The sequence below is a fragment of the Mastacembelus armatus genome, chromosome 18, assembly GCF_900324485.2.
Source record: "Mastacembelus armatus chromosome 18, fMasArm1.2, whole genome shotgun sequence".
NCBI classification, from domain to species: domain Eukaryota; kingdom Metazoa; phylum Chordata; class Actinopteri; order Synbranchiformes; family Mastacembelidae; genus Mastacembelus; species Mastacembelus armatus.
In genome coordinates this window covers 3,380,547-3,403,511 of record NC_046650.1, presented here as the reverse complement: position 1 = coordinate 3,403,511, position 22,965 = coordinate 3,380,547, and the positions used below count along the sequence as shown (strand labels likewise).

The window sequence follows — 22,965 nt, the reverse complement described above, 5'->3', positions numbered from 1 at the left end:
TGTAGGTTAGGCTAAATATGAATAATGTTTTTTGGATTACTGCCCAAGAGTTAGCCTATTTATTTGCATATTTAGGCTAAATTTATATAAGAAGAACTGAAACCCAACACAGAAGATTTAATCTATTATTAACATTTCAGTCCATAGTTTAATCTGCTAAATGTCATTAGTAATTTCTCTTTAGCTTGAATACAAATAACAGAGTACTAGCTGGGCTTCTGATGCAATACCCTAGCGGAGGAATCAAACCTATACGAACAGGACGGCGGAGGTTTGCCTTGTTGCCTAGATACGATCGCGGAGGGTGGCGCATTCAATAGTCCTTCTCTGAATGAAACTGTGTTTTTAAAGCGGACATTGTGGCTCTAAGTGTTACGTGCCACTGAGGAATGATCTGCCTATTCACGGAGCCCGAATGTCTCCAGTTTCCTTGACGCTGTTGAAGAGACTCCGAATGTGAAAACAGCGCCATTTCTGTTGGCGTCCATGATACGCGATGCTACCGCAGCGGATTCCAGAGCTCGAGCTCGGAACGGCAGCGGGAGAGAAGTAGCCGCTCCCCTTTCGCTGCTCCGCTCTACTTCAGCTCACGGCAGGTAAGTACACCAGCGCAGTATCTGGAACCTTTCTTTTATGTGGTGTTTTGACCCCGTTTGGTATTTCATGTTTAGCCAGCTTACTCTTTGCTGCATGACGCTGAGGCGCACATTTTTGAAGGGAAAACGTATGACAGTCCTGTGGTACCCTACCGGGGCAGCCGCTCCTCCTCCCTCTCGGTCACAACAACAAGCGTACGTGAAAGCTAACGCTAGCCAACGTTAACGTTTGTTTCACTTTAAATCGGACACCTCTGCTATAATGTAGTGGCTTTTGGTCATTTCGTGTATGTTTTCGACCGAAAGTTTAGAGTTGACCTAACCTAGGTGTGTTAATTTTGCCGTTTGCTATGCTAACGTTAGCTAACTAACGTTATTTAATGGAGAGCCGACCGGGGCTAATGTCACCATTCACCTGCCAGTCCCCATACCACACTAACTAACGCTAGTTAATGCTAACTGGGATATATTGTGATTAAACCAGTAAAATTAAAAAATGTCATGTCTCATCCGGATGATGCAAGATAGGTAACAGCAAAATAATAACAAACTGCCTAATGACACAAGACGGGCAGCTAACTTGACTAACTTAGCTCATTAGCTAAAGGTCGGTGGTCCATCTAACCTTGCCGATAGCTAACCGACGTTAATACACAAGCCAGTGCAACGTTATCTGTTACTAAAATCGTCAGTTATAGGCAGTACTATCATAATACTGACATTGTTAAGTCTCGAATATCGTTGCCGACTGTTCTGTACTGGCATTGCCGCACTCGGCAGTGAACCAGTCAATATCAAATCAATATCTGTACAAAGTTTAAATAACCCTAACTAATTAATGTTACTGGCTAGTTATCTCAAAAGTAACGCTATTATTTTGCCCATTACACTGTCAGACGATTTGCCTCAAATAGTGAGTTGTATGACAAAGTTGGTATGTGGACAGAGCAGCCCGAAGCTAGCATTAGCTACCGGGGCTTGTGTTCATATAAGAAACAGCTGTGTTGTAGACACTGGTCAGCCATATTTAGCAGTTAACTATCGATGAACCCAGCTAACGTTTCAGTTGTTGCCCATATATATTTATTTAACAGAATAACTATCCTGCGTAGGGTTGTCGACTCTCAAAATGGCATGGTTACATATTGCATGTCTCCTTATCTTGCTCTTTTGACGTCTGTAACGGGTAACCCGTAATTTGCCACTGTTGAGTGACGATCGGGCCAGCCAATCAAATCCTTGTAGCCTCCATTTGCTCTTCGCGTCGGTTCCTTAATCCACTGCTGCCATATAAAACATAAACTTGACAGCACGCGTTTACCTGACGTTACCCACACAGTTATAGTCACCAGGTGGAGTGAGTAATAAGTACAAGAAATAGGTAGAGTTGCTTCCTTTTCTAGGCGTAATACAATAACATGTCTGTCTTTCAAAAAGAGTTTCCGAAAAAAACTTTTTCATAACCACTACTGTCATTCTGCGTTTAGTGAATATTACACATACATTTGAATAACTTGGTAGTTTGAGAGGTTTCCCTCTATGTAGTGTGCTGTGTTTTGTGTGCACATGCACATGGTTGGAACTCAAAAATCTGGTATAGTGTGATACTGTGAAGGGTGTGTAATTCTTGTTAACCAGAACTACCATAATGTGTGAAGATTGTGACTGCTCTTCGCATTATGTAAAGATCATGCTCTCTGAGGAGCCTCTCTAGTGTGCCGGTAAGCAGAGCTATGGCTAAGGAACGAAACCTATCTTAGCTTTTCTTATAACATTTGTCATCCTATTTTTTTGTTTGTTTTTACTAAATGAAGATATATAATTTCCAATTGATGGCTTCATGCATTTTTAATTTAAATACCAAGGGTTGTTGTTTCTTGCTGTTTGGTTCTGTGGGGTGGGGGGCCATGGTGAATAATGGCTTTGATTATATCTTTATATTTTTCAAATGCAGTCATTTGAAGAAACTGATGGATGTTGGTTTGCTCTGTTTCAGGTTGTGCCGGTGAAGTAAGACGTAGCCCCAAAATGGACCCCTCTGACTGAAACGCAAACACATACTGTGTTTTTCTCAGCAGCTGAGATCTATCAACAGCATAAGCCATGCCTGACGAGTAAAATCCCCTTTTTTGCTCAAAGCAATAAAAAAAAAAAAAAAAAAAAAAAAAAAAAAAGCATCCTACATGCCTACCCATGTAGAGCCCCTTTTGTGCCTCTTACTGGAGTGACTGCCCCATCTTCCAGATAGGTTCTACCTTGTCCTTTTTCTGTACCATTCTCCACCAAACACGCTACAGTAACAGCCGGTCACAATGCAGCTCCAGCTGAGGATGGCGAACACCTGAGGTCCCATGCGTCCAGTGAGCACCGATTCAGACGGTCCTGCTCCTCCTGAAAACCTCTCTTGCCCCTACCCACTTGTGGGCCCCCTGCCTGTCTCAGAGATGTCCCTGCTCCAGTCACTGGGTCCAGTACAAAGCTGGCTTGGCCAGGAGCTTGAGAAGTGCGGGATAGATGCTATGATTTACACCCGCTATGTCCTCAGCCTTCTCCTGCATGATAGCTATGACTATGATCTGCAGGACCAGGTGGGCTCATACAACCTTAAATAAATATTTCTAGTCAGGTTAAAAAGTTTAGAAAATTAATGTTTGTTTTTATAGTCTAATGAGCAGACAGGACTTTATTCAGGAAGTTTGTGTGGAAATATAATTACCTTGTTAGAGGAAGATATCGATTTTCAGGAATGGTTAACAATGTAGTTATTACATTTATTGATATGCATTTTTTATGTTTGATATGTTTCTGTAGAAATTATGACACATAAGCCTGGTTAGAAATTTTGATACACATTTACCATAGAAATTTTGATACACATTTACCATATAACAACATGTTTATGCTTTATCCTTGTTTCCTTTTTATTGTTTAACACTTGCTTGTCTTTGTGGCTGATTTTTCTTTGCTTGTCTCTGAAAGGAAAATGACATCTTCTTGGGCTGGGAGAAGGGAACTGGGAAAAAATGGGGCAAGACTAAGAAGAAAGGAGGGACAGACCTGAGTCTTGAGGAAATGAAGAAACAAGCTGCTGTGCAATGCCTCCGCTCTGCATCTGATGAAGTAAGCATCCTTTTGCCTAATTGTTGTATTTCTGTGGTTTACATTATGTTTGTTGGGATTTGTGTTATTCAAATTGTCCTTTTTTTCTGTAGTGTAGAATAACCATTATCTTGAACCAATTATGCTACGGGGGATTGCAAACCATTCACTGAAGCTGTTTGATCTGCTTTGTCTTTTATGAAACTTTTGAATGAAAAACATTCTGAATAGAAAAGCCACAAGGCTGTAAATTGTCTAATTATGTTGGGAATTTATTACTATATTCATTTTTGTTGTCTTTTTAAGGGGCAGTCACACAGATATTAATCATGCTAAATGAATAAAGCTCTGTTATGTGGGCAGCTTAAGTACTGAACATGGGTAAGATCTTTATTGTAAAATACATCACCTCGTTTAACTGGGTTGGGAAGGTTATATTAAGGTCAGTGGTTAAGTTGCTCATTTACATAAAATGATGCAGTCCTCACTTGTAATACATGACCTTCAACTGAATGTCATTTGCATGTACCAGTGTATCTTTGAAAAACATAGATTGTCATAACATTGTTGTCTCTGGTCAGCAGTAGTAGGGGAAGTGTGCTTTAGTTACAAATGACACAAAGCTGGAGGGAGGGTTGGGGGGAGGGTCTGCGAGGCAAGAGGAGGAGTGTTGAGCTCGTCTCTAGGGATTGGACTCTGCGGTCTATTTTTTAACCAGAGACACGCTGCACGGGATTGCAGCAGTGAGTAGCAGAGTTGGTCGGCTGTCAGACAACCGGCATTAGCACAATGATGCAAGAGGAAACTCAGGGCAGGAAAAAAAAAAACTTTGCTTCCCTTTTATGAGGTGGCATGGTAAGGAATTTCATTTTCTGGAAGAGTGAACTGAAAATTAATAATCTAAAGAGTGTGGCAGCAATAGTGCCATAGACCACTATTTGATTTGTTAGAGGCTGTTCGTTTTGACAGTGCCTACTTGGCCTAAGCTAGCATTTGACTTGAACGTCTTGTTTATTTTAAACCCTTCTTCTTTAAAAGTTTTTCATATATGTCATTGTTCATGGCAAGTCAGTACATGAAATAGATTATCTGTTAAATGTTGAGGGATTCATTGGGAGGCAATTGGCTGTGCTGTTGCTTAGCTTTTTGTATTTATTCGAAAACATTTCTGCACCATAGCTAAATTTAGCACAGTCATGGTCATGCATTCCTGTGCTCTCACAAGTCAGTTGACTTGACTTGTGTCAGACCATCTATATTCTCCCTTTTTTATTCTTTCTTTGGGTTGCATTAGGAGTCAAAGTATCTGTTACGAACTCTGCATTCTTACTTAAGGCCACTTGCAGTTTTAATGTTTTTAATATAATTTTTTTGAATGACACTCCTTCTAGGGTTTGTACCTGTTTCCTTTAAAATGCAGTGTAATTATTTTTGAAGTCCTCTTCCTTACACTCATCACAATGTAGTGCTAATATTACTTTTGATTGACGTTGTCAACAGTCCTCAGACGTGTACATTTTTTTTAAGTCCCATTTCTGAGCATACAACCTTCACCAAATATGTTTGTATGCTGAAATGTGCTACAATTATGATTTTTCAAGCTCAGTGTTTTGCCTCATTCACAACTATAGGTGTATATCACGTTCTGAAATTAACTACACATCATTAATTATTGGTGGTTGATTACACTTAGTTTGTTAGTAGAAGATTCTGTAATGTTACAAATGGGCAGTATGTAACTCAGAATGGCTTCTTATTGTTTTCCATACAGAACTCTGGAATTGAGAGCCTGGTTGAAGAGCTTTGCTCTAAACTTAAGGATATCCAAAACAAACAGAAAGGTTTGGTTGATTTTTCTTTGATCATATTTAAAACTTTTCATTAAAAATGGATGATGTTTTCCAATACCTTTTCTAATTTGTTGTCTTATATTGTCTTTTTCAACGTCTTTCACAGAGGAAAAACAGATTCAAAAGAAATCTGATGGCTCTCAGTCTCCAGAGCGAACTGAGTCCCCCTCTTCAAAGGACCAGGTGGAAATGTAAGCTATATCATCGTAGACATGGTGTACCTATATGGTGTTGTGATTACAAAAAGTGTCTGTGGATATACTCATATATATGTTTGTTTGAGCTATACAGATATGAATACTTTTGAAGCACATTTTCTTCCTGTCTCTTGTGACTGCAGGTATTATGAAGCTTTTCCTCCTTTGTCAGAAAAACCTGTTTGTCTCCAAGAGATTATGACGGTGTGGAATAAGGCTAAGGCCTGTGCTAACTCAAGTTCATCATCCTCTGCAGCCCCACAGACCAGCACAGACACCTCTTCCCCAAAAGATTGCAACAGTGAAGGTGAGGCTGCAAAGGAGCGAAACCATGAGGCATGTGGTACCAACACTACTGTGACCAACGAGAGAGGCCAGCAACGACGGAGCAAGAAAGAAAAAGAAAACAGATACCATGGTGGCGCAGCAGCAGAGGAGAAATCTACCGTCCACTCTAAGAGACAGACGAGACATAGATCAGAGGGCAAATACAGGCCCAGATCTTGGTCTTCTGGATCTAGTGAGGCAGGCTCAAGCTCAAGTGGGAACCAGGGTGACTCTAAGTCATCCAGAAGCAGGGCAGTTAGAATAAGGCACAAATCCAGGGAGGCTGCAAAGAATAAGCGATCACGCAACAGTGGGCAGGTGAAGCTGCAGGTGAAGGTCGTCGACAAAGAGGAGCGAAGAAATACAGGAGGGAGCAGTAGCAGTGCCACTGGAGGCACTGTCAGACAACCACAGCTTTACAAAAAGGGGAAGAGACCGCTAAAGGAGATTCGTAAAGATCCAGGCTGGGTGGAATCAAAAGAGTCTGGGGTTGAGGCCAGAAATAAAAAGGAATACATGGAGGAGCCCCTTTGGTACACTGAGCCCATCACAGAATATTTTGTACCTTTCAGCAGCAGGCAAAGCAAGCTGGAAACAAAATATCGAAGCAAGGTAGATTGTCCAGATGGCTTTGCCTTGTCAGCAGATATGGAAAGCCTGCCAGAAAGAATCCAGGGAATCTGCATTGCCAATGAGAGCTACCAGAGAGCATACTTAGCAGCAGGTTCTTTTGTGGATGGGCACTTTGTGGAAGGGCCTGGCGAAGCAGAAGACGAAACTGCTGAACTCACTGGGACCTCAAGCTGCCCTCAGCCAGAGGATAGTGGAAATTTAGATGACAAGCATCTGTCTGAATTTACTGACTTCTATGAAGTTGATATTTATCAATCCATATTGGATACTAGTGCCTCAGACTCAATACAAGAGAGTCGGATCTTAAGCATGATTCGACAAAAAAGCAAAGAGCAAGGAGATGTTGAGGCAGAATGTTGTTTAGTGTTAGATGGCCTTGAGCAGCAAGGGAAAAGTGCAATACGGGCAGACTCACAGGAAGCTTCAGGATGTGTTGGATTCTTAATGGAAGATCTTGGAAACATGGCTCAAGTGTGGGGATGTTATTCACCATCTACTTCAGAAGACATAGATGGAGAAAGCTTTGTAGGAGAATCCCCCATTCGGCTCTCCCCCCTTCTAGATAGTGTTTCATTCACTCTGAGCAAACTATCTGGAAATCTGGAGGAGCAATCTGTTCCTGAAGCCACCAGTGAACCATGTGGTTTGAACTCATCCTGCTTCTCTCTTTTTGAGCTGCAGTATGACAGCCCCACTTTTCCTTTTCCCCGCGACTCACTCACCGTTGGTCACGAGAACAACACAGATTCTAGTAGCTGTCTTGATCCACATTCTAATAAACAGTCTCGTTTGCTAATATGGACCAAAAATAGTGCCTTTGACGAAACTGAACACTGTTCTAACCTTTCAACAAGAACTTGCAGTCCGTGGTCACATTCAGAGGAGACTCGTTCAGACAATGAGCAAGGAAATGCTCAGACGGAAGATGCTACTCAAATTGGCAATGAAGAGATTGATTGTATAATCCCTCCACTTTCTGGCACCTATCTAGACGATGACATCCTAGATTTTTTAGAAGATGACTCTGGCCATAAAAATGAGGGAGTCAGGGTCTGCACAGCATCCAATCAGACTTTTACCAAAAAATCTAAATTGGAGTCCATTTGTGGTATAGCATTGGAAGAGGATGAAAGTAAACAGTATAGCACTGGTATGTTTTCAGACAAGACAAACCAACAGAGTGATGATTACAGCTCAGGGATAATAAAGGACATTTGGACTGCAATTGGAAATGGTAAATCTGTAATGTCGAGTCAAGTAGCAGAAAAATCAAGTGAGGGGCTATACTCAGATGAGTCGAGTGGTTATTGCTGCAGTTGTCTGGAGGTGCAGACAAAAGGAGTTCCAATTCAGGGACCTCAGAAAAAAGCAGTTCAGCGGTCAGAGTACCACCTTTGGGAAGGCAAGAAAGAGGAACAAGAATTAGCCAAAAACAAGCTCTCCAAGGTAGATGGTGCTGGAGATTACATGACTCCGTCCAAGCCATGGGATTTGAGCTCTGACAAAGAGAATACATCATTCATCTTAGGAGGAGTGTATGGAGAGTTGAAGACACTAAGTGGTGATAAGAATTGGGCTGTTGTGCCACCAAGTGACACGCAAGATAGTCTGCTACAGAGTACTGCTGCCACTGCATCTGCTTCTAGCTCAGACATGCTTACCATCACTGGCACAGATGTGTTGATGAACACAAGCAGCTGCTTTGCCCCTGGGCACAGGCCCCTGTGGAGGCCCCTTGTGTCTTTTGGGCAGAGTGACCAGGCCATTAAAGGAGGTGGAGATGGACTGAATAAGGGATTTTCTTTCATCTTCCATGAAGATTTGCTTGGATCTTACGGAGGCTTGCATAGTGAGGAGCAAGGTTTAGAATACCCATTTGCATCCTTCAGCCTAAACAATCCCTTCTCTCAAGTCCTCCATGTTGAGTGTTCTTTTGAGCCTGAGGACATGGCTTCATTCAGTCCAGGGTTCAAGCCCAAATCTATTCTTTGCTCGGATTCTGAGAATGAAGCCTTCCACCCACGAATATATGGCATCAATCGGACGCAGTATAGGGCCATTCGCATTTCCCCCAGGACTCATTTCCGACCAATATCTGCCTCAGAGTTGTCTCCTGGTGGAGTTAGTGATTCTGAGGCTGAGACTGACAAAGAGGAGATGAGTTTTCCCGTCCTGGCGCCAGTGGACGTCTTTGATGATCCTCAGGCAGACCTCAAACCTCTGGAGGAGGATGCGGAATGTGAGGGCCCTTATTACGGGAAGTCAGAACTGGAATCTGGTAAATTCTTACCCAGATTAAAGAAGTCTGGCATGGAGAAGAGCGCCCAGACCTCTCTGGACTCACAGGAAGGTTCCAGTACCCTCCTACCCATCGCTGAGCAAGAGATTTGCATAGACTGCAAAACAGCAGCAGCTGTGTTGACTGCTGGTGAACAGACAGACATCTCCGTCGGTAAGATTCAAAACAAGGAATCTTCAGGAGAGAAGCAGTCCTGCGTATCTGCACCAGCAGGTCAGGTCCCCAAGTATGGGATTGCTTATGACTTTGTTGGAGATGTGCCAGAGGTGAGATTTTATTATTTTTTTTAAAACTACTTCCTAAGATTATCAGTCTTGAAGAGCACTGAACAAAAGTACTGGCCTGAATATACTGTATTTCATAAATTTGTTAGGTGAAAATGGGTTACACCTGATTAATTAAATAAACTGATCACTTCTCATTTGTTTTTAGTTCCCTATGCTAAATATTAGTGGACAGGGAGGAACTGGCAACCAGCAAGATGAGTGCTGGTGGCGGAACACACTATGTTCCCCCCTTTTCCCTGGACCTCAATGTACAGGTAAACCTGTGTTCAAAAACACTTTTGTCTGTTTCATTCACTGTACGTTTTTTGAAACACATTGAATCAGTGAACAGTTATACTTTTCCATTTAGCTTTTTACAGCTTGTTGATCTACCAGGCAATGCCACTGAGGAGGTCCCTATTTCTATTAATGCGTGAAATGATTTTATCACAGCTACAAACAGGCCAACAGTTTCTGCTACTACCTTCATCAAAATATGAGGTTTCTAAATAGCATCACCAGTTTTGGTAACAACAGTCAAAATTAGCGAAGTGAAAGTGGTAAAACATTGGCAGTAGCACTCATACTGAAATTGGGTCACATTGTTTGAAGGGTCATGACAACACAGTTCACAAACACAACATCTGTAAGAGCAGTTGCAAAATGACAGAAGATAGTTAAAGCCTGAAGCTCTATAGATCCTCTTTAAGTTAGAACATACAACAGATTATAACAGATAAAGGAAACAACAATACTGAGAACAGTCAGATATAGCATGGATATTTCCATATGTACCAGTGTAACCATTTTGCATGGTTTCCTTTTCCAGGGAGCAGCAACATTTGAATATTCCAGTTGTGCGGAGGACACCTCAAAGCAAGGGGAAACATCCTCTCCTTTTCAGAATGGACCTCTACCAGCAAAGATTCAGGGTCATCTCAGAGCTGGAAAACCTAATGTAGGCTAATTTTCTGAGACAGCCCTCCAAAACCCCCACACATAACCCTGTTGGTTTTCATTTAATAACTTAAAACCTTGTGTAATCAACAATCAGATCAACAAAATGTGAGTGAAAATAGGAAAACTCTAAAAATATGTTCTGTCTTTGAGTGATGCCATGTGCAGACATGCATTTTAGAATTCTTTCAGTTGATTCTTCTGTACACTGGTCCTCATTCAAGTCTCACAGTTAGGTAGTAGGGACAATCTTTTGTTCTATCCTTGTCAGTTTTGTTCCCAGAGTTTTGCTTTAGAGCTAAGATACTGGTAGTTGATGGTGTCTGAATGGTTGTGCATGATTGTTTGTCCAGCCAGTCTCACTCCTCTTTTTCTAGTTAAACCTAATGTTGTGTGAAACATCTGCTCTCACATCCTCTACTTTCCATCTTGTGTTCAGAAAGACAATTTAAGGATGTTGAGATTTTTGAGTTGTGTAAGAATTTGAGAGTTTAATTTAAATAGTTTGTTTGGATGACTTTCTGAATGTGAAGTAGAGAATGTGTGCAGCTTTCTTCTAAGTATCCGTAAATTCCCCGTGTGTTAAAAGTTATCATAAATGAGTCTGATTTTTGAATGGTGATAGCCTTTCAAAAGCTATTAGTAGAGTTAGTATGGTTTGTTAGGGTAAAATAAAAAAAAATCCTTTAAAAAAACAGGAGATTAAAAGGAGTTTTTTGGCAAAAATGCTAATAATCTACTTGAAATGCAATGCTGTAAAAGAATTGGGGAAAATAAAAGAAAAAAAGTTTGTGTTTTTGGGGTGAAGACCCATAATGAGAAGACATGACACCTGTTTCAACTGAATGAAACATTATTTTACTTTATTTACATGGTACAGACTATTGGTGCTATAAGTATGTTAAATTTTTTTGATGTTGCAGATCCATAATATGGCTGTGATAAGTGGATGGCATAGCCTAGTTTTGTTTGTAGTCCAAGACAGTCAGACTCCATGAATCTCTGCAAATATTGTGAAAAAGAAGAAAAATGTTTGCCTGATCGCAGTTCTTGCTTAGTGTGGCTTGGTTTTTATTTTAAGCTAACCTCTTAGTTGTCAGGTCTGAAGCAGAAATATTTGCAGGTGTCTAAATTTCATATTTCTGCACATCTTTTCATTTCATTTGGCCCGAAGCAGAAAGGATAAAATCCGCATTGATTGATGGTTAACTGTACATTGTGCAAGTAAACTATTATACATGGCAGGGCAATGCTCAAACCAAAAACATTGCATAATTACACTAAGGTACACAATGTTTTTTTTTTTTTTCTTATGAGGTGTGTTTTTATATTTTGGTTTACAGTATATCTTGTTGAAATACCGAGTAATGTCTCACTGAGTGTTAGTGTGTATCAGCATAGAACTTGAGAAGGCACTGATTCAGAGTGAGTGTAGTAAAAATCTGTCTCAGAGAAATCTGAATGTATGCAGAGAAATACATTCACAAAAATACAAATGCTTCTGTGCCCCCAAAATTTGAAAGACCATAACCAAATTAGCTACAACCCCCAAGAGGTGTGGTTGGCCAGTGCTTTGAGATAGAATTCAGTTAGAGCATCACCAGATAAATGCATTGTCCAGTTAATAACCTGCTGCTTTTTTCTGATTCAACATCAACTTTTTTTAAACAGGTTATGCAGACGGTGGCAGAGTGATTCATTTATCACATTATATTTTGAAACTTAAGCACAGGTAACTAAGCTCATTCCTCCATTAATAGGTAATTTAAAAATACATGTTAGAAGTGTGAGCAGGCTTGCTGGAATGCACTGTTGCAGGTGAATATGTCTTTATTGTGGGCATGGCTTTTGGAAAAGCCTCCTTCATATGAAAATGCAAAGATTGTAAAGGCCCAAGGTTTGTTTACTCCAATGCTGTTTTAAATGAAAAAGGACCCCCAATTAGCTGAATGAAAGGTACTCAACTTCAGGGTCTTGTCACCTTTCTTTGACAGTCATCAGACACTCAGGAATTTTTTAATATAAGCATACTGCATAATCTACACTCAGACCTGTGACAGTGCATTGTTGCATTAATGTAAAAATCTTTCTTTGATTTTAGAGCAGAAATTATTGACAGGTGTTATTTCTTAGCAAAACACAGAGGTGACTGTCATTAATTTAGAGCTATAGTTTTAGGGGGAAAAAAACTAAGCCATTGTAAATTGCATAAGCAGTGCAGAGGGAAATTTAAGACCCTAAGTCCTATGCAATACCTTGGCGCATGTAAACATTCAAGAGTATATGGAGAAGTCCTTGAGTTAATTTTGCATGTGGATTAGTTTTGACTGAGGGAGCGCTGAGGAAAAATAAACCATGGAATGTCTCCAAAATGCAGCATGCAAACATCACACTCCATCATTTTATGTTGGATTAAACAAAAACTTTCAGTTAAACATCAAACGAGGTTATATTAGTAATTGAAAGAATGTTATATGACTGCGTGTGTGTGTGTGTGAATGTCAGTGGATGTGTGTAAAAAGCTAAGTCACAAAAAGCACTTACTTGGGAGTGGAAAGGAACGAATCACACCTTTCTCCATTGAACTCTTCCATTGTGACAGGCCGTGTTTAAAAAAATATATATTTTCAGTGGGGGTATATGTATTTGGAAGGACACGACAGGGTGGCAGAGTTTGGATTGCATTGCTGAGAAGAATATATACAGCACTGAAAACTTGAGTTTCCGTCATCTTTTCATTCCCACCTAGATGATGCTCCTTCACCTTCCCCCTGCCTCTGTTCCTAAACTCCATCTGTCCCGAGTAGCTGTGCTGTTCTAATTTCATGTACACCCTGAATAAATTATTTTGTTTCATTGTGGAGTTTCTTAACATCTAATAAAGGAATAAAGCAAACCTCAGCCTGTGAACTTCCCAGTCTGCTTCTGATTCTTACCTTGTTCAGTTCATATACCCAGTGTGACTACTCAGAAAGACCATCTTCATATTTTAGATCTATAACCTCCAGGTGACACTAGAGGGCGGGGTGAGGATGCTGCAGAAGAAACAGGCAACTCTTATCCATCTCACACTTCAGCCATTATTTTTCTCTACTTAACAATGTCTTAGTCACGCTTTATAGCATATATAATGTATTGATGATAAACCTTGATAAAGTGATTTATTGAAATTTAAATCAACAGCCTATAGTGACCTGGCACACCTGAGGGGATTTTTGTTTTTACTTTTAATTATTCAGGACGTGCTATTGAGATCAAGCTCTCTGGCCAAGGATGCAGCCGCACAAATATACAACCTATTAAAATTCAACACTACACAATACACAATCCACTCACAACGTCCAACCTTACTAACCCCGAAAAGAAGTGAATAAATATGTTTGTTTTTATTGTGTGTGAGTCTCTCCCCGTTTTCAGTTTTCTTCAGTCTCCTAAAGTGACTGCACTGAACATGGGTCACAGTCAGTTTTGTGCCTGTGCTGTCCTACTTAGCTTAAAGGATTAGGGAAACTCTCCGTATTCTACAAATAATGTCACAGTATTTTAAGGTTGGCGACCATCACAACTGCTGCCTGGGGTCGATTATTCATGCCTTCACTTCCTGACAGGTGAACCCATCGACGGTGAACACTCCTGGCTCGATTGCGCCGCACTCTCGACACAAGTTTGCTTTAAAATGGCGGCGGAAGCGTCGAGACAGGTATGCAACGTTACCGATACCGGATGAACTTGTGAAATGTCTTTCTTCACACTGTTGGTCAAACGCCTCAGAACTGTTTTCTGTCCTGTGATGAAACTGTGAGGTTAAAAAAAATACTTTGTCGATTTTTTTTAAAACTTAATTTGCTTAGGCTTGAGGCAGCGCTGCAACAGTCCGTGAGTTGGCGAGCAGCACTTGGCGAACATCTCCGGTTGGAGGTGGTATTTTTCCAAATACCAGCCGTATATCTTCGCCAGTTTTTACGGTTCCCCCGACAAATGACCCCTCGCTGGTGCTGTCTTTGTACACTAAGCTGCGCTGAGGAGGCACGGAGGGGATGGTCGTGCAACAGTAGTGGCAGCATCAGCATCATGGAGCGCTCCGGCCGGCGGATACCTGCCACCCACCTGTAGCATCAGCCGGCGGCATGGCGAGCACGACCCACGGCGCCCCGGAGCGCAGAGACGGCCACTGTGGTAGGTCACTGTGGTGGGCTGCTCTCACACCTCCTGTTACTGAGTCCTGGTCAAAGGACCAGTAGGACTCAGTACTGTATGTGCTCTTCCTCCTGGAAGCAGGTCAACCCAAACTGCTTTTAAAAAGGTGTTAAGTTAAATACGACCTTGAATATCTAACATTCACAGAGTTATTAAACCACGTCTGTTAACATTTGTGAACTATTTCAAACCACTATCTAATTCGGCATATAATTATTTAACCAAAAGCCACTTGCAGAGATGCAATTTCAACGTAAGACCAAACAGTTAATAAATCTCCCCTGTAAAGTTTTGTGGTTTGTGCCCCTCTGACATTAAGCTGGAGAGGCTCTTCAGTTCAGTTTAACACACCAAGGGTCACTTGAGATAAAATTTAAACTTTTATCCACACAGTGGATAAATCCAGACTAGTATCAGTACTAGTTTAAAGGCACTTTTTTTATTTGGGAAGAAGATATTTGAACTATGAAGCTACATTTGCTTAGATAAATTTAAGTATTTCACTCATGCACTTTATAAACCCAAACTTTAATGTCAGCATATATTTAAACTGTCTCTGTAGCACTTGCTGATTTTAAAATATGAATTTACATCTGGAAATCTACTGAGATAGATATATTGAAAATAAATCTAGCTGTAATGTAAAGTGCCTCACAAATGTATATAGGTGGGAAACCTCAGTTTCTTCTTGTCATGTCTGTGGCACTATGCACTCCTGTTTTTATTTGACAAGGTGCTGCTTTCTTTGAGGACAACTTAAAAACTTTCCAGGGTTTCATGCCATGTATTCCATGTTGGATTTTCTCATGGAACGTATTGATAATGACAATGTGACCCACAGAGCAAGATTTGTGCATGTAGTTAAATGGGAGGTTCGGTTAAACACACGATAACTGCAGCCTTGTTTTTGTGATAAAAATGTAAACAGTCTACGCTTGTGTGACCTTCACACAGTTCTGTATTAGTTTTACCTGTACCTGGTGATAAAAATAATAATAATATTAGTACAGAGTTTGTACACAGTCTGACAGGCAGGCTGTTTCCACAGTGGCACAGGAACAAACTTGCTGAGTTTTGGGACAAAGTCGACCATGCTCACATGATAGCTTGCAGGTCAGGGTTTAGAGCTTTAGGAGGAGTCTGGCTCTGTGTACCACCAACCATTAGGGATAACATTAGGCTCCATGTTAAGGGTTGGCCCTTAAAGTATATTTATTTTATTAGTAAGACTTTAAATTTATACCTGTTCTTACCTTGAAGCCTGAACTCAACTTAGCTATTTCCTGAAGTATTTTTTTGTTGTTTTCATCTGGAACAGCATGCTGAAGAGCATATGGGTAAATGTGTTTATTACAAACTCTGCTGAAGCTCATTGGAAGAAGACTGGTCTGTGTGTGTTCAAAACCCATATTTTCCCCTTTTTCCAGTTGAAAAATGCAACACCTTCACATTGAGCTGCAGCAACCTTGTATTGTGTGCTGCCAAATGGATCTGAAGCAACATGGATTTGTCAAAGTGTATAACAGAAGGGTTGCATGTGTGTAAGTCAGGAGCTTTAATTAATTAATTGATGAGGCCTCAGATCACATTAGCTTTAGCTTAGCTTCCCAGCTGGTGTTAAAGCATGATGTAGCCTTGCTGGGCCTGTGTTCACATTACAGGACAGACTCCAGCTACAGCCTGGTTATTGTGAGATTAGTTTTCACCTCTCAAGGCTTCCCTATCCATCCATCCACCTAATACCCTGGTCAATTTAAAGAAACTTGTAAAGTTGGTCAGTAGAGCTGCTGCTGTCTGCTAAGCTGTAAAATGTCAGAAAAGGAAAATGAAAGAAATGAAAGAGAAGCAGCCACTCCTCACACTTGATAATGTGAATGTTAGTTGAAAATTTTAAACAGCCATTCTTTAGTATATGCACATTTTAAACCGTTTAAAAGTGCTTCACAGTGACATTTGAGGCAAGCTATTATAAACACTATGGTATCAGAGGATAAATACAGAAACCTGAAATTCCACAAACAAAAGATGGCAAAAATATTTAGATTACATAAAAAACAAAAGGTACCCAGGTGTGCGTACAAAAGTTATTTACATTGACCAGAATGTAATGTACTGAATGCACGTCTGTCCCCATTGACCTATTGGGAAAGTCAGTTTTAAAAAATGTTTAAAGCAGCATTGGTTTCAAGTTAGCACTTCTTCCTTCTTCCTTGTATCCATGTTGATGTGTTGATTTGTTTGTGTAATCCAGTAAAATGCACTATTGAACACTGTACAGTAATTTGAGAAACAACTGTAAGATAGGTAGGTTGATCTTTGGCAGGTCAGTAGTATGGACCCTGATGGATTCAAAATAAACCATGGTCACCCTTTGAGCTCACAATTAGAATTTGTTTATCAGTTAAGGTGAGTTTTATTTGATTAGATTCTGCTGGTAAAAAAGGTAACATCAGATCTAATAGTCTTTTAAAAGTCTTTTATTCTTTTGAAGGTGTGTTTGGAGGAGCTGTACTAGAGAATGGCTCTGTAGTCGGCGGTCCTGCTGCCTCTGACCTCTGCGATCATACCAACCAGCACTGCCATGGCAGCATGACCCCCCACAGCGAGTCCATTGTGCCCACTTACAAGGCATCCTGCTTCTCTACCCCCATCTACTACAGTAGCCCCCAGAAAAGCTACTCCAACCTGGATCAGGACAACCACAGCTTGGCTTCACAGGACTCAGGCATCCCCACCCTGGAAATCAACCCTCCTGAGCCCATCCTCCATAGTCGCCAGAGGCCTGGTGATGCAGGCCTCATCATGGACTTGAGTCACAATTCTCCTGCCACTTTACCTTTGGATTGTGATTCCTCTGACAGCACCACCATCTGTAAATCCTCCACCTTCCCCCGCAGTGGCTACGACTCCATCCGCCTCTTCAGCCCTGCCCTCAGATTATCTGCCACCACAGGGTTCGGTGTTGGTGGTGGGGTCTTGAACCGAAGTGACGACATCTCTGTGTGCAGCGTGTCCAGCATGAGCACAGAGCTGTCTGTCTCCAATGAAGACATCTTAGATTTCACGGTCACTTCTGACTCCAGCGCCATTGTTACCTTGGAGACCGATGACAGCGGCACTGCTCATTTCTCAGATGTAACACTGACATCATCGCCGGGAAATCCCAGAGATTTATGGAGTCCTGTACAGCTGCATCCAAGGTCAGGTGTCATGCAACAGGAAGAAGACAACCGGCAAAAGAAACTGGGAGCTCTAGCCAGTTTATTCAACAGGTAGGTTTAGAATTATGTCTTTAAAGGTGAAGTCATATTTTCATTAGTTTAGGTCAAACTAGCTTTTGTACTCTGTTATGACCATTCATTTGATTTAAAATTAGTAAAGTTTAGTGTGAAGGCTCTGACTGGTAGGGAGCTTGTGCTGTTGTAGGAGACCACTCTGCTCTTCTGTTTGTAAAGAGGATGCTAGTGTGCTGTTGCATGTGAAGTTTAACTTCCCAATTCTGTGTGCATGATTGAGGGTGTGGTTTTCCTTCCTCTTAAATAGGGACATGCAGATTACAGATTAGCTATCTGATAACAGTACTACATTATCTAGTCTAAGTTTTCATCATTCTGTGACTTTGTGTTTTTTATTAAATAATGTACTTTTTTGATCAGAGCAGCAAACTGCTAGGTGACAGGTTGATGTTTCTCTAAAAGAGCTGTTGCCACCAGATCCTTCATTAGTTTTTTAAATGTAAGCAGAAAGACTTCTCCTCTATTTTTAATTTACATGAAGTATTAATGTGCTTTGCTGTGGCTGATAAATTTATAGTATCTTATATTGTTAAATTCAGAAGGTTAGTTTGAAGTTCCCCGGAAGTGGTTCTAATGCTAGTTTCACTCTCCTTGGCCTTGATCATATGTAGAAAAAAACCAAAACAAAACATCTTAACTCATTGCACTTTCTGTTTAGGCCCCGGCTTTTCTGTGAATGAACACTGAAGGGGATTTTATAGCAGCAGTCAACTTTTTATTGTTTGGCTGCTCTAATCTAACCCCTGTTGTGTTGTCTTATGACATGTTGGCATATTTGTGTGTTTGTGTGTGTGACTGGACAAAGTTCAAGGTTTTGTTCAAGGTTTTAAGGCCTACAGGCTGCTTTAAGACTTGTAGTTAAAGCTGGAGACTATAGCATTACAGACTGGGCAATGAATTGTGATATAAACAAATCTTGGTGTAATCACAGGGTTATTACATTATAATTGCTGGTGATTGTGTTAAGTAGTATAGGATTATATTGAGCTTGCAATTGATAAAATGTTAATAAAACATAACTTTATAGACGGATATGTTAATATTTAACCACACTAGTGAGAATCTGAGGCTGTTGGTCCAACTCTTTGGACCAGACTGAAATATCTCAGCAACTGGATGGATTCCCAGGAAAATGGGTACTGACATTAATAGTGCCCACAAGATGAATACCAATAACTGACCCTATGACTGTTCTTTTTGCACCACCAGCTGACTTTGTTCTATAATGTACATTATGGCATTTATAACTAATGAAATTCCCATCAGCCTGAGCTTTATTTTGTGTTTCGTGTTAATGATAATAATTTTAGTATGTTGGTGTTCTAAACTAATAACATGCTAGACCTCCAAATACTTGTTGTATATGAACCGCCTTACAGAGTGACCAGCATGTTCCACTGAGAAGAAAATTTCATTCAATTGAATGATTTTTTTTTTCTTTCAGTGAGTAATTGATTATGGTTTTTAATTAAGTATGGTTAACATTGGAAATGCATATCTATTTTTTTGTTGATCATTTCAGTTTTTAGTGGTTGTTCTGGATGTTCACACAGACCTCCATCCTTGATTTTTGAGTAAATAAATCAACTCAATTGAGTGTGATACATTATGTGCTAAAGGGCAGCAACTTTTCCTTCATCTTGTTATTGTTTTATCCAGTTATGCTGGAGGAGTTACTTATTCTCAGTGCCCTTCAGACTCCTGCTCCTCACACCCATTCTTGCACTCCCATTTGCGAAGTCAGGCCTCTCATTGTGGAGGCGGAGACGCTGAGGAGCAGCCTGTTCCTTCACAATCTCACTCTGCGCGTGCACAGTAGCTGCACTTGTAGCTTTTTTAGACTTTATCTATGGGCCTGAATCTTAACTGAAGGAGAGCTTTGACAGGGAGTTTTGCTCTTCTTTATTTATTCTTATCGTCTTTGATAGTTTTTGGGAAGCCAGATTTTAATTGTGTTTTGTGGTGACAGAGCAGGATGGCTGCCCCATCCCTACTTCTGTACATTGACAGGTAGGATAACATAACCTAACAAATGACATCAAAAAATTGTTTCATTCCTAAGCACCGTGACACAGTGGTTGTTAATCTCTGTCTGTGACTGTCAGTATTAGTCGTCTGGCTTTTGTCTTTTGTCTTTTCTCTGTTCGTGTGGTCTGTTATAGGACACAGCCTGGAGCTGCTCTGTGTCTTGCTCAGTCATGTGTTTTATGGTGGGGAAAATACTGTCTACTCTACTTTCCTTCTTCCTGTACTGGCTTGTTTGGCATTTCTCTGCCAGGAGTCGGCATTGCTGAAATGCATGAACCGTGGGGACACCTTATCACCATACTTGCACCCATCGAAACTGAACTCAACTAATGTGAAATTTTTTAGTTCTTCAGAGACTGACCACAAACAGTGTAAAACCTCAGCATGAGTTTGACATACAAACAAGCACTTCTGCCAGGCTTGAATTTTCTTTCCGTTCCACTTGAGCACTTGACCATAGCGGCAACCATTCAGCTTTCACAGTGAGGCACTTTTGGCCTGGGCCGAATGCAAATCATGCTCCTGCTTTGTTGACTCTAAAACATAATATAGTGCTGTAGAAATATCTGATGTGTAAAAGTGTGAAGTTAAGTGTTATTATATTAAAAAAGTCAGACTTTGCATTGACCTCTGCACTCCAGTCTGGAGTGCATTGTTTTATTATGGCTCACAGGGTTATTCAAGTTCACCACTCCCCACATCACAAGGCTTGGTTACAGTTTGCTTGTTTTATGAAGGGAAAGCGCAATTTCGGAATGATATGGGATTTATTAAGTCAGTTATTGATCCTTTGTTGCCAAGTTTATAAATACTTTAATGGCTGTGCTTGTTCTTTGACATTGGAAAGAGCAGTTTGATAAGAAAGAAGCCTTTTCACAAGGCTGAAGCTTTTTTTCCAGATATTTTTGACTGGATCTCATGGTCTTCAGTTGAATTTTGTTCACTCGTAATGGAGATGGCTCAGGTGTCACCATCTGATGTGAAGTGTGTAATGTTGGACACATGATAGCAGGTCATGACAAGTGTCAAAAGGCTTATGAAGACAATAGAAATGCATGTAAAGTTCAGAGTAAAGCTAGAAAGTTAATCTTGAGTTGAGAATTTTCAGTTCACTGGTTGTACTCCCTTCTCTGTTAACTTTCTTTAGATTAGATTTAGAACATTTTTACACTTTCTTTGCGTCATGAGCTAAAAGCTGATGTTTTCCTTTATATACATTTCTGCACATTGCACTGTGTGCTTATATTCGATGTGCTGGCTCTTAATATCTGTTATCATTCACCTTCTTCATTAAGTCTCTGTGTCACCCACAGAATGAGGAAATAGCTTCCACTTTTCACATTATCTGAGATTGTTCATACTTTAATAGACTGGAAAATCTGCGGGACTGACATTTAACATGCTACTAAGGAGCAAAGCCGCATGATTCTGGGTAAAGTAGGTGTCACAGTTTTTACCCCAAGGACTCCATGTCCATTCTATATAACCACCATATCCCTTGCTTTTTCTGTCTTCCTTTTCTTGTTTCCTGTCTATATCTCCGTCATTACTACAAAATAAAGTCCAGATGAAATATCTTGCAATTTCAGTGCAGCCCATTGCCAGTGGTGCTGTTATGTGGGACTGGTGAAGTGTGAGCATCTACCTAGTAGGTTGTTTCATACATGTGCAAATTATTTCATTAAGCCAACACTTCTTTTTCTCATATTTTGTTAAAACCTCGTCATTTAGTTTTTACTCCACACTCCTGATGGGAAACAACATATTTCCTTTGTATATTCACAGTGATGGTTGCCGTTGTGGAAAATGGAATCATAATGAGGAAATGATGACAGCCGTTTCCTCAACAAGCAGGCCTGTATCTGTTTGTCTTTTGGCAGCATGTTCCCTGTCATCACCACCCCGGAGGCAACCCACAGGGGTCAGGTTAGGCTGGGCAGAGCTCGCCAGGTCAAAGGAGGAGAGGGGAGCTCAATGCCACAGTCCTCAGGGAGTCTAGGCCTATAGCAACATAACTAAGGGATGGTTCAGGGTCACCTGAGCCAGCCCTAACTATAAGCCTTTGTCGAAAAGGAAAGTTTTAAATTTAGCCTTAAAAGTATAGAGGGTGTCTGGACTTTAGTGTTATATGTGTTTGCTCTGCATGTTACTGTGTGTCACCTTGCCTAGTCAGAAGACACATGTTATTATACCCTGCACTTCATGTCTTTTTAGCCCAGGCTCTATTCAGGCTCTTGATTAAAGCCCTTGCTAACAGCTCTGTCACAACAGTGCACTGATGATGATGATGATAATAATGAATGACTGGTTATAAGGTACAGGGAACTCTTCTGAAAAGAGGTAGGTTTTTCTCAGCTTTGCATGTGGTATTTGCACACCATGTGGATGGACACTATGGCAACTCTGAGCATTTAGATGTCTTGGATTATTAGTCCTATGACCATGACCAGGCTGCCAGCTCACATGATATGACATAGGATCTTAAAATGCTTTCTGAGTGTATTGCTTTGTTCTTGAATCTAGTTCCTTTTATGAGATTATCTCTGCAGTACTCAGACTTATGCAGCTTCAGGGGCCCCATCAGTAACCCAGTGAAGAATGCAATCATAGCTTGTGTTTGACTTTTTGCTCTGTCTGCTTGCTAAAGAACTAATTTATTTTGACTTCCAGGCTAATCTCTCCTCTATCCATTTTCTCTCTTAGGAGCCTGTTTTCCAGGAGGGTGAAGGACAGTCGGCCAGTGGAGCAGAGGGATCCAGGGTGGAAGCTGTTTGGGAAAATTCAACCACGGGAAGGCTCCATCAAGGACCCTAAGAGAATACAAAAGGTATATTGATTTTGGGACCCCTCTTAATGATGTTTACTTGCACACAAGACACCAGGGAACTTGTATAATAGGCAACAAATGAAATGAGGGACCAGTTGCATATAGCTGGTCCCTCACTCTCTACTATATTTAGTAATCCAATATTGAATTTATATTAGTAACAATAATATTAGAAAATTCTTAATTATATTTGGAAATTAATAAACACAATGCGAGGAAATTCGGTACTTACTTTAATCATTTCTTAGCATACATTCAGATTTCTTTCTGTTCTTTCATGTGGTTCAGGTGTGGTTTTACTCCAGTGTCCAAAATTGCTCCTAAGTGCAGTAGTATATGTGCTGACAGACTGAATATGAAAAATTAGAGAAAACTAGAAATGTTTGACCATAC

At 40.6% G+C, this 22,965-nt stretch overlaps 2 protein-coding genes across 5 annotated transcripts in view; both read left to right on the top strand.

The window, feature by feature from the left end:
- Window positions 1-352: 352 nt before the first annotated feature.
- On the top strand, window positions 353-13,134 carry kiaa0232 (KIAA0232 ortholog). Its single transcript, XM_026317452.2, is given in 9 exon segments — window positions 353-596; window positions 2,593-3,184; window positions 3,576-3,716; window positions 5,467-5,536; window positions 5,652-5,736; window positions 5,886-9,267; window positions 9,434-9,509; window positions 9,512-9,542; window positions 10,097-13,134. Coding segments are annotated over 8 exon segments (4,155 nt in total). The 5' UTR covers window positions 353-596; window positions 2,593-2,947; the 3' UTR covers window positions 10,230-13,134.
- A 599-nt stretch (window positions 13,135-13,733) lies between these two features.
- The window catches only part of tbc1d14 (TBC1 domain family, member 14), a 30,570-nt gene continuing 21,338 nt past the window's right edge, over window positions 13,734-22,965 (top strand). Inside the window, exons 1-4 of one of the 4 annotated variants that reach the window (XM_026327045.1) lie at window positions 13,734-13,924; window positions 14,238-14,400; window positions 16,913-17,693; window positions 22,449-22,572. In XM_026327045.1, the coding sequence (XP_026182830.1) occupies window positions 14,352-14,400; window positions 16,913-17,693; window positions 22,449-22,572 (954 nt within the window). In that variant the 5' untranslated portion in view covers window positions 13,734-13,924; window positions 14,238-14,351. Of the gene's footprint in view, window positions 13,925-14,075; window positions 14,401-16,912; window positions 17,694-19,471; window positions 19,728-22,448; window positions 22,573-22,965 lie in introns of those variants that run through there. The other 3 variants (XM_026327037.2, XM_026327056.1, XM_026327063.2) reach the window with 3 other exon arrangements.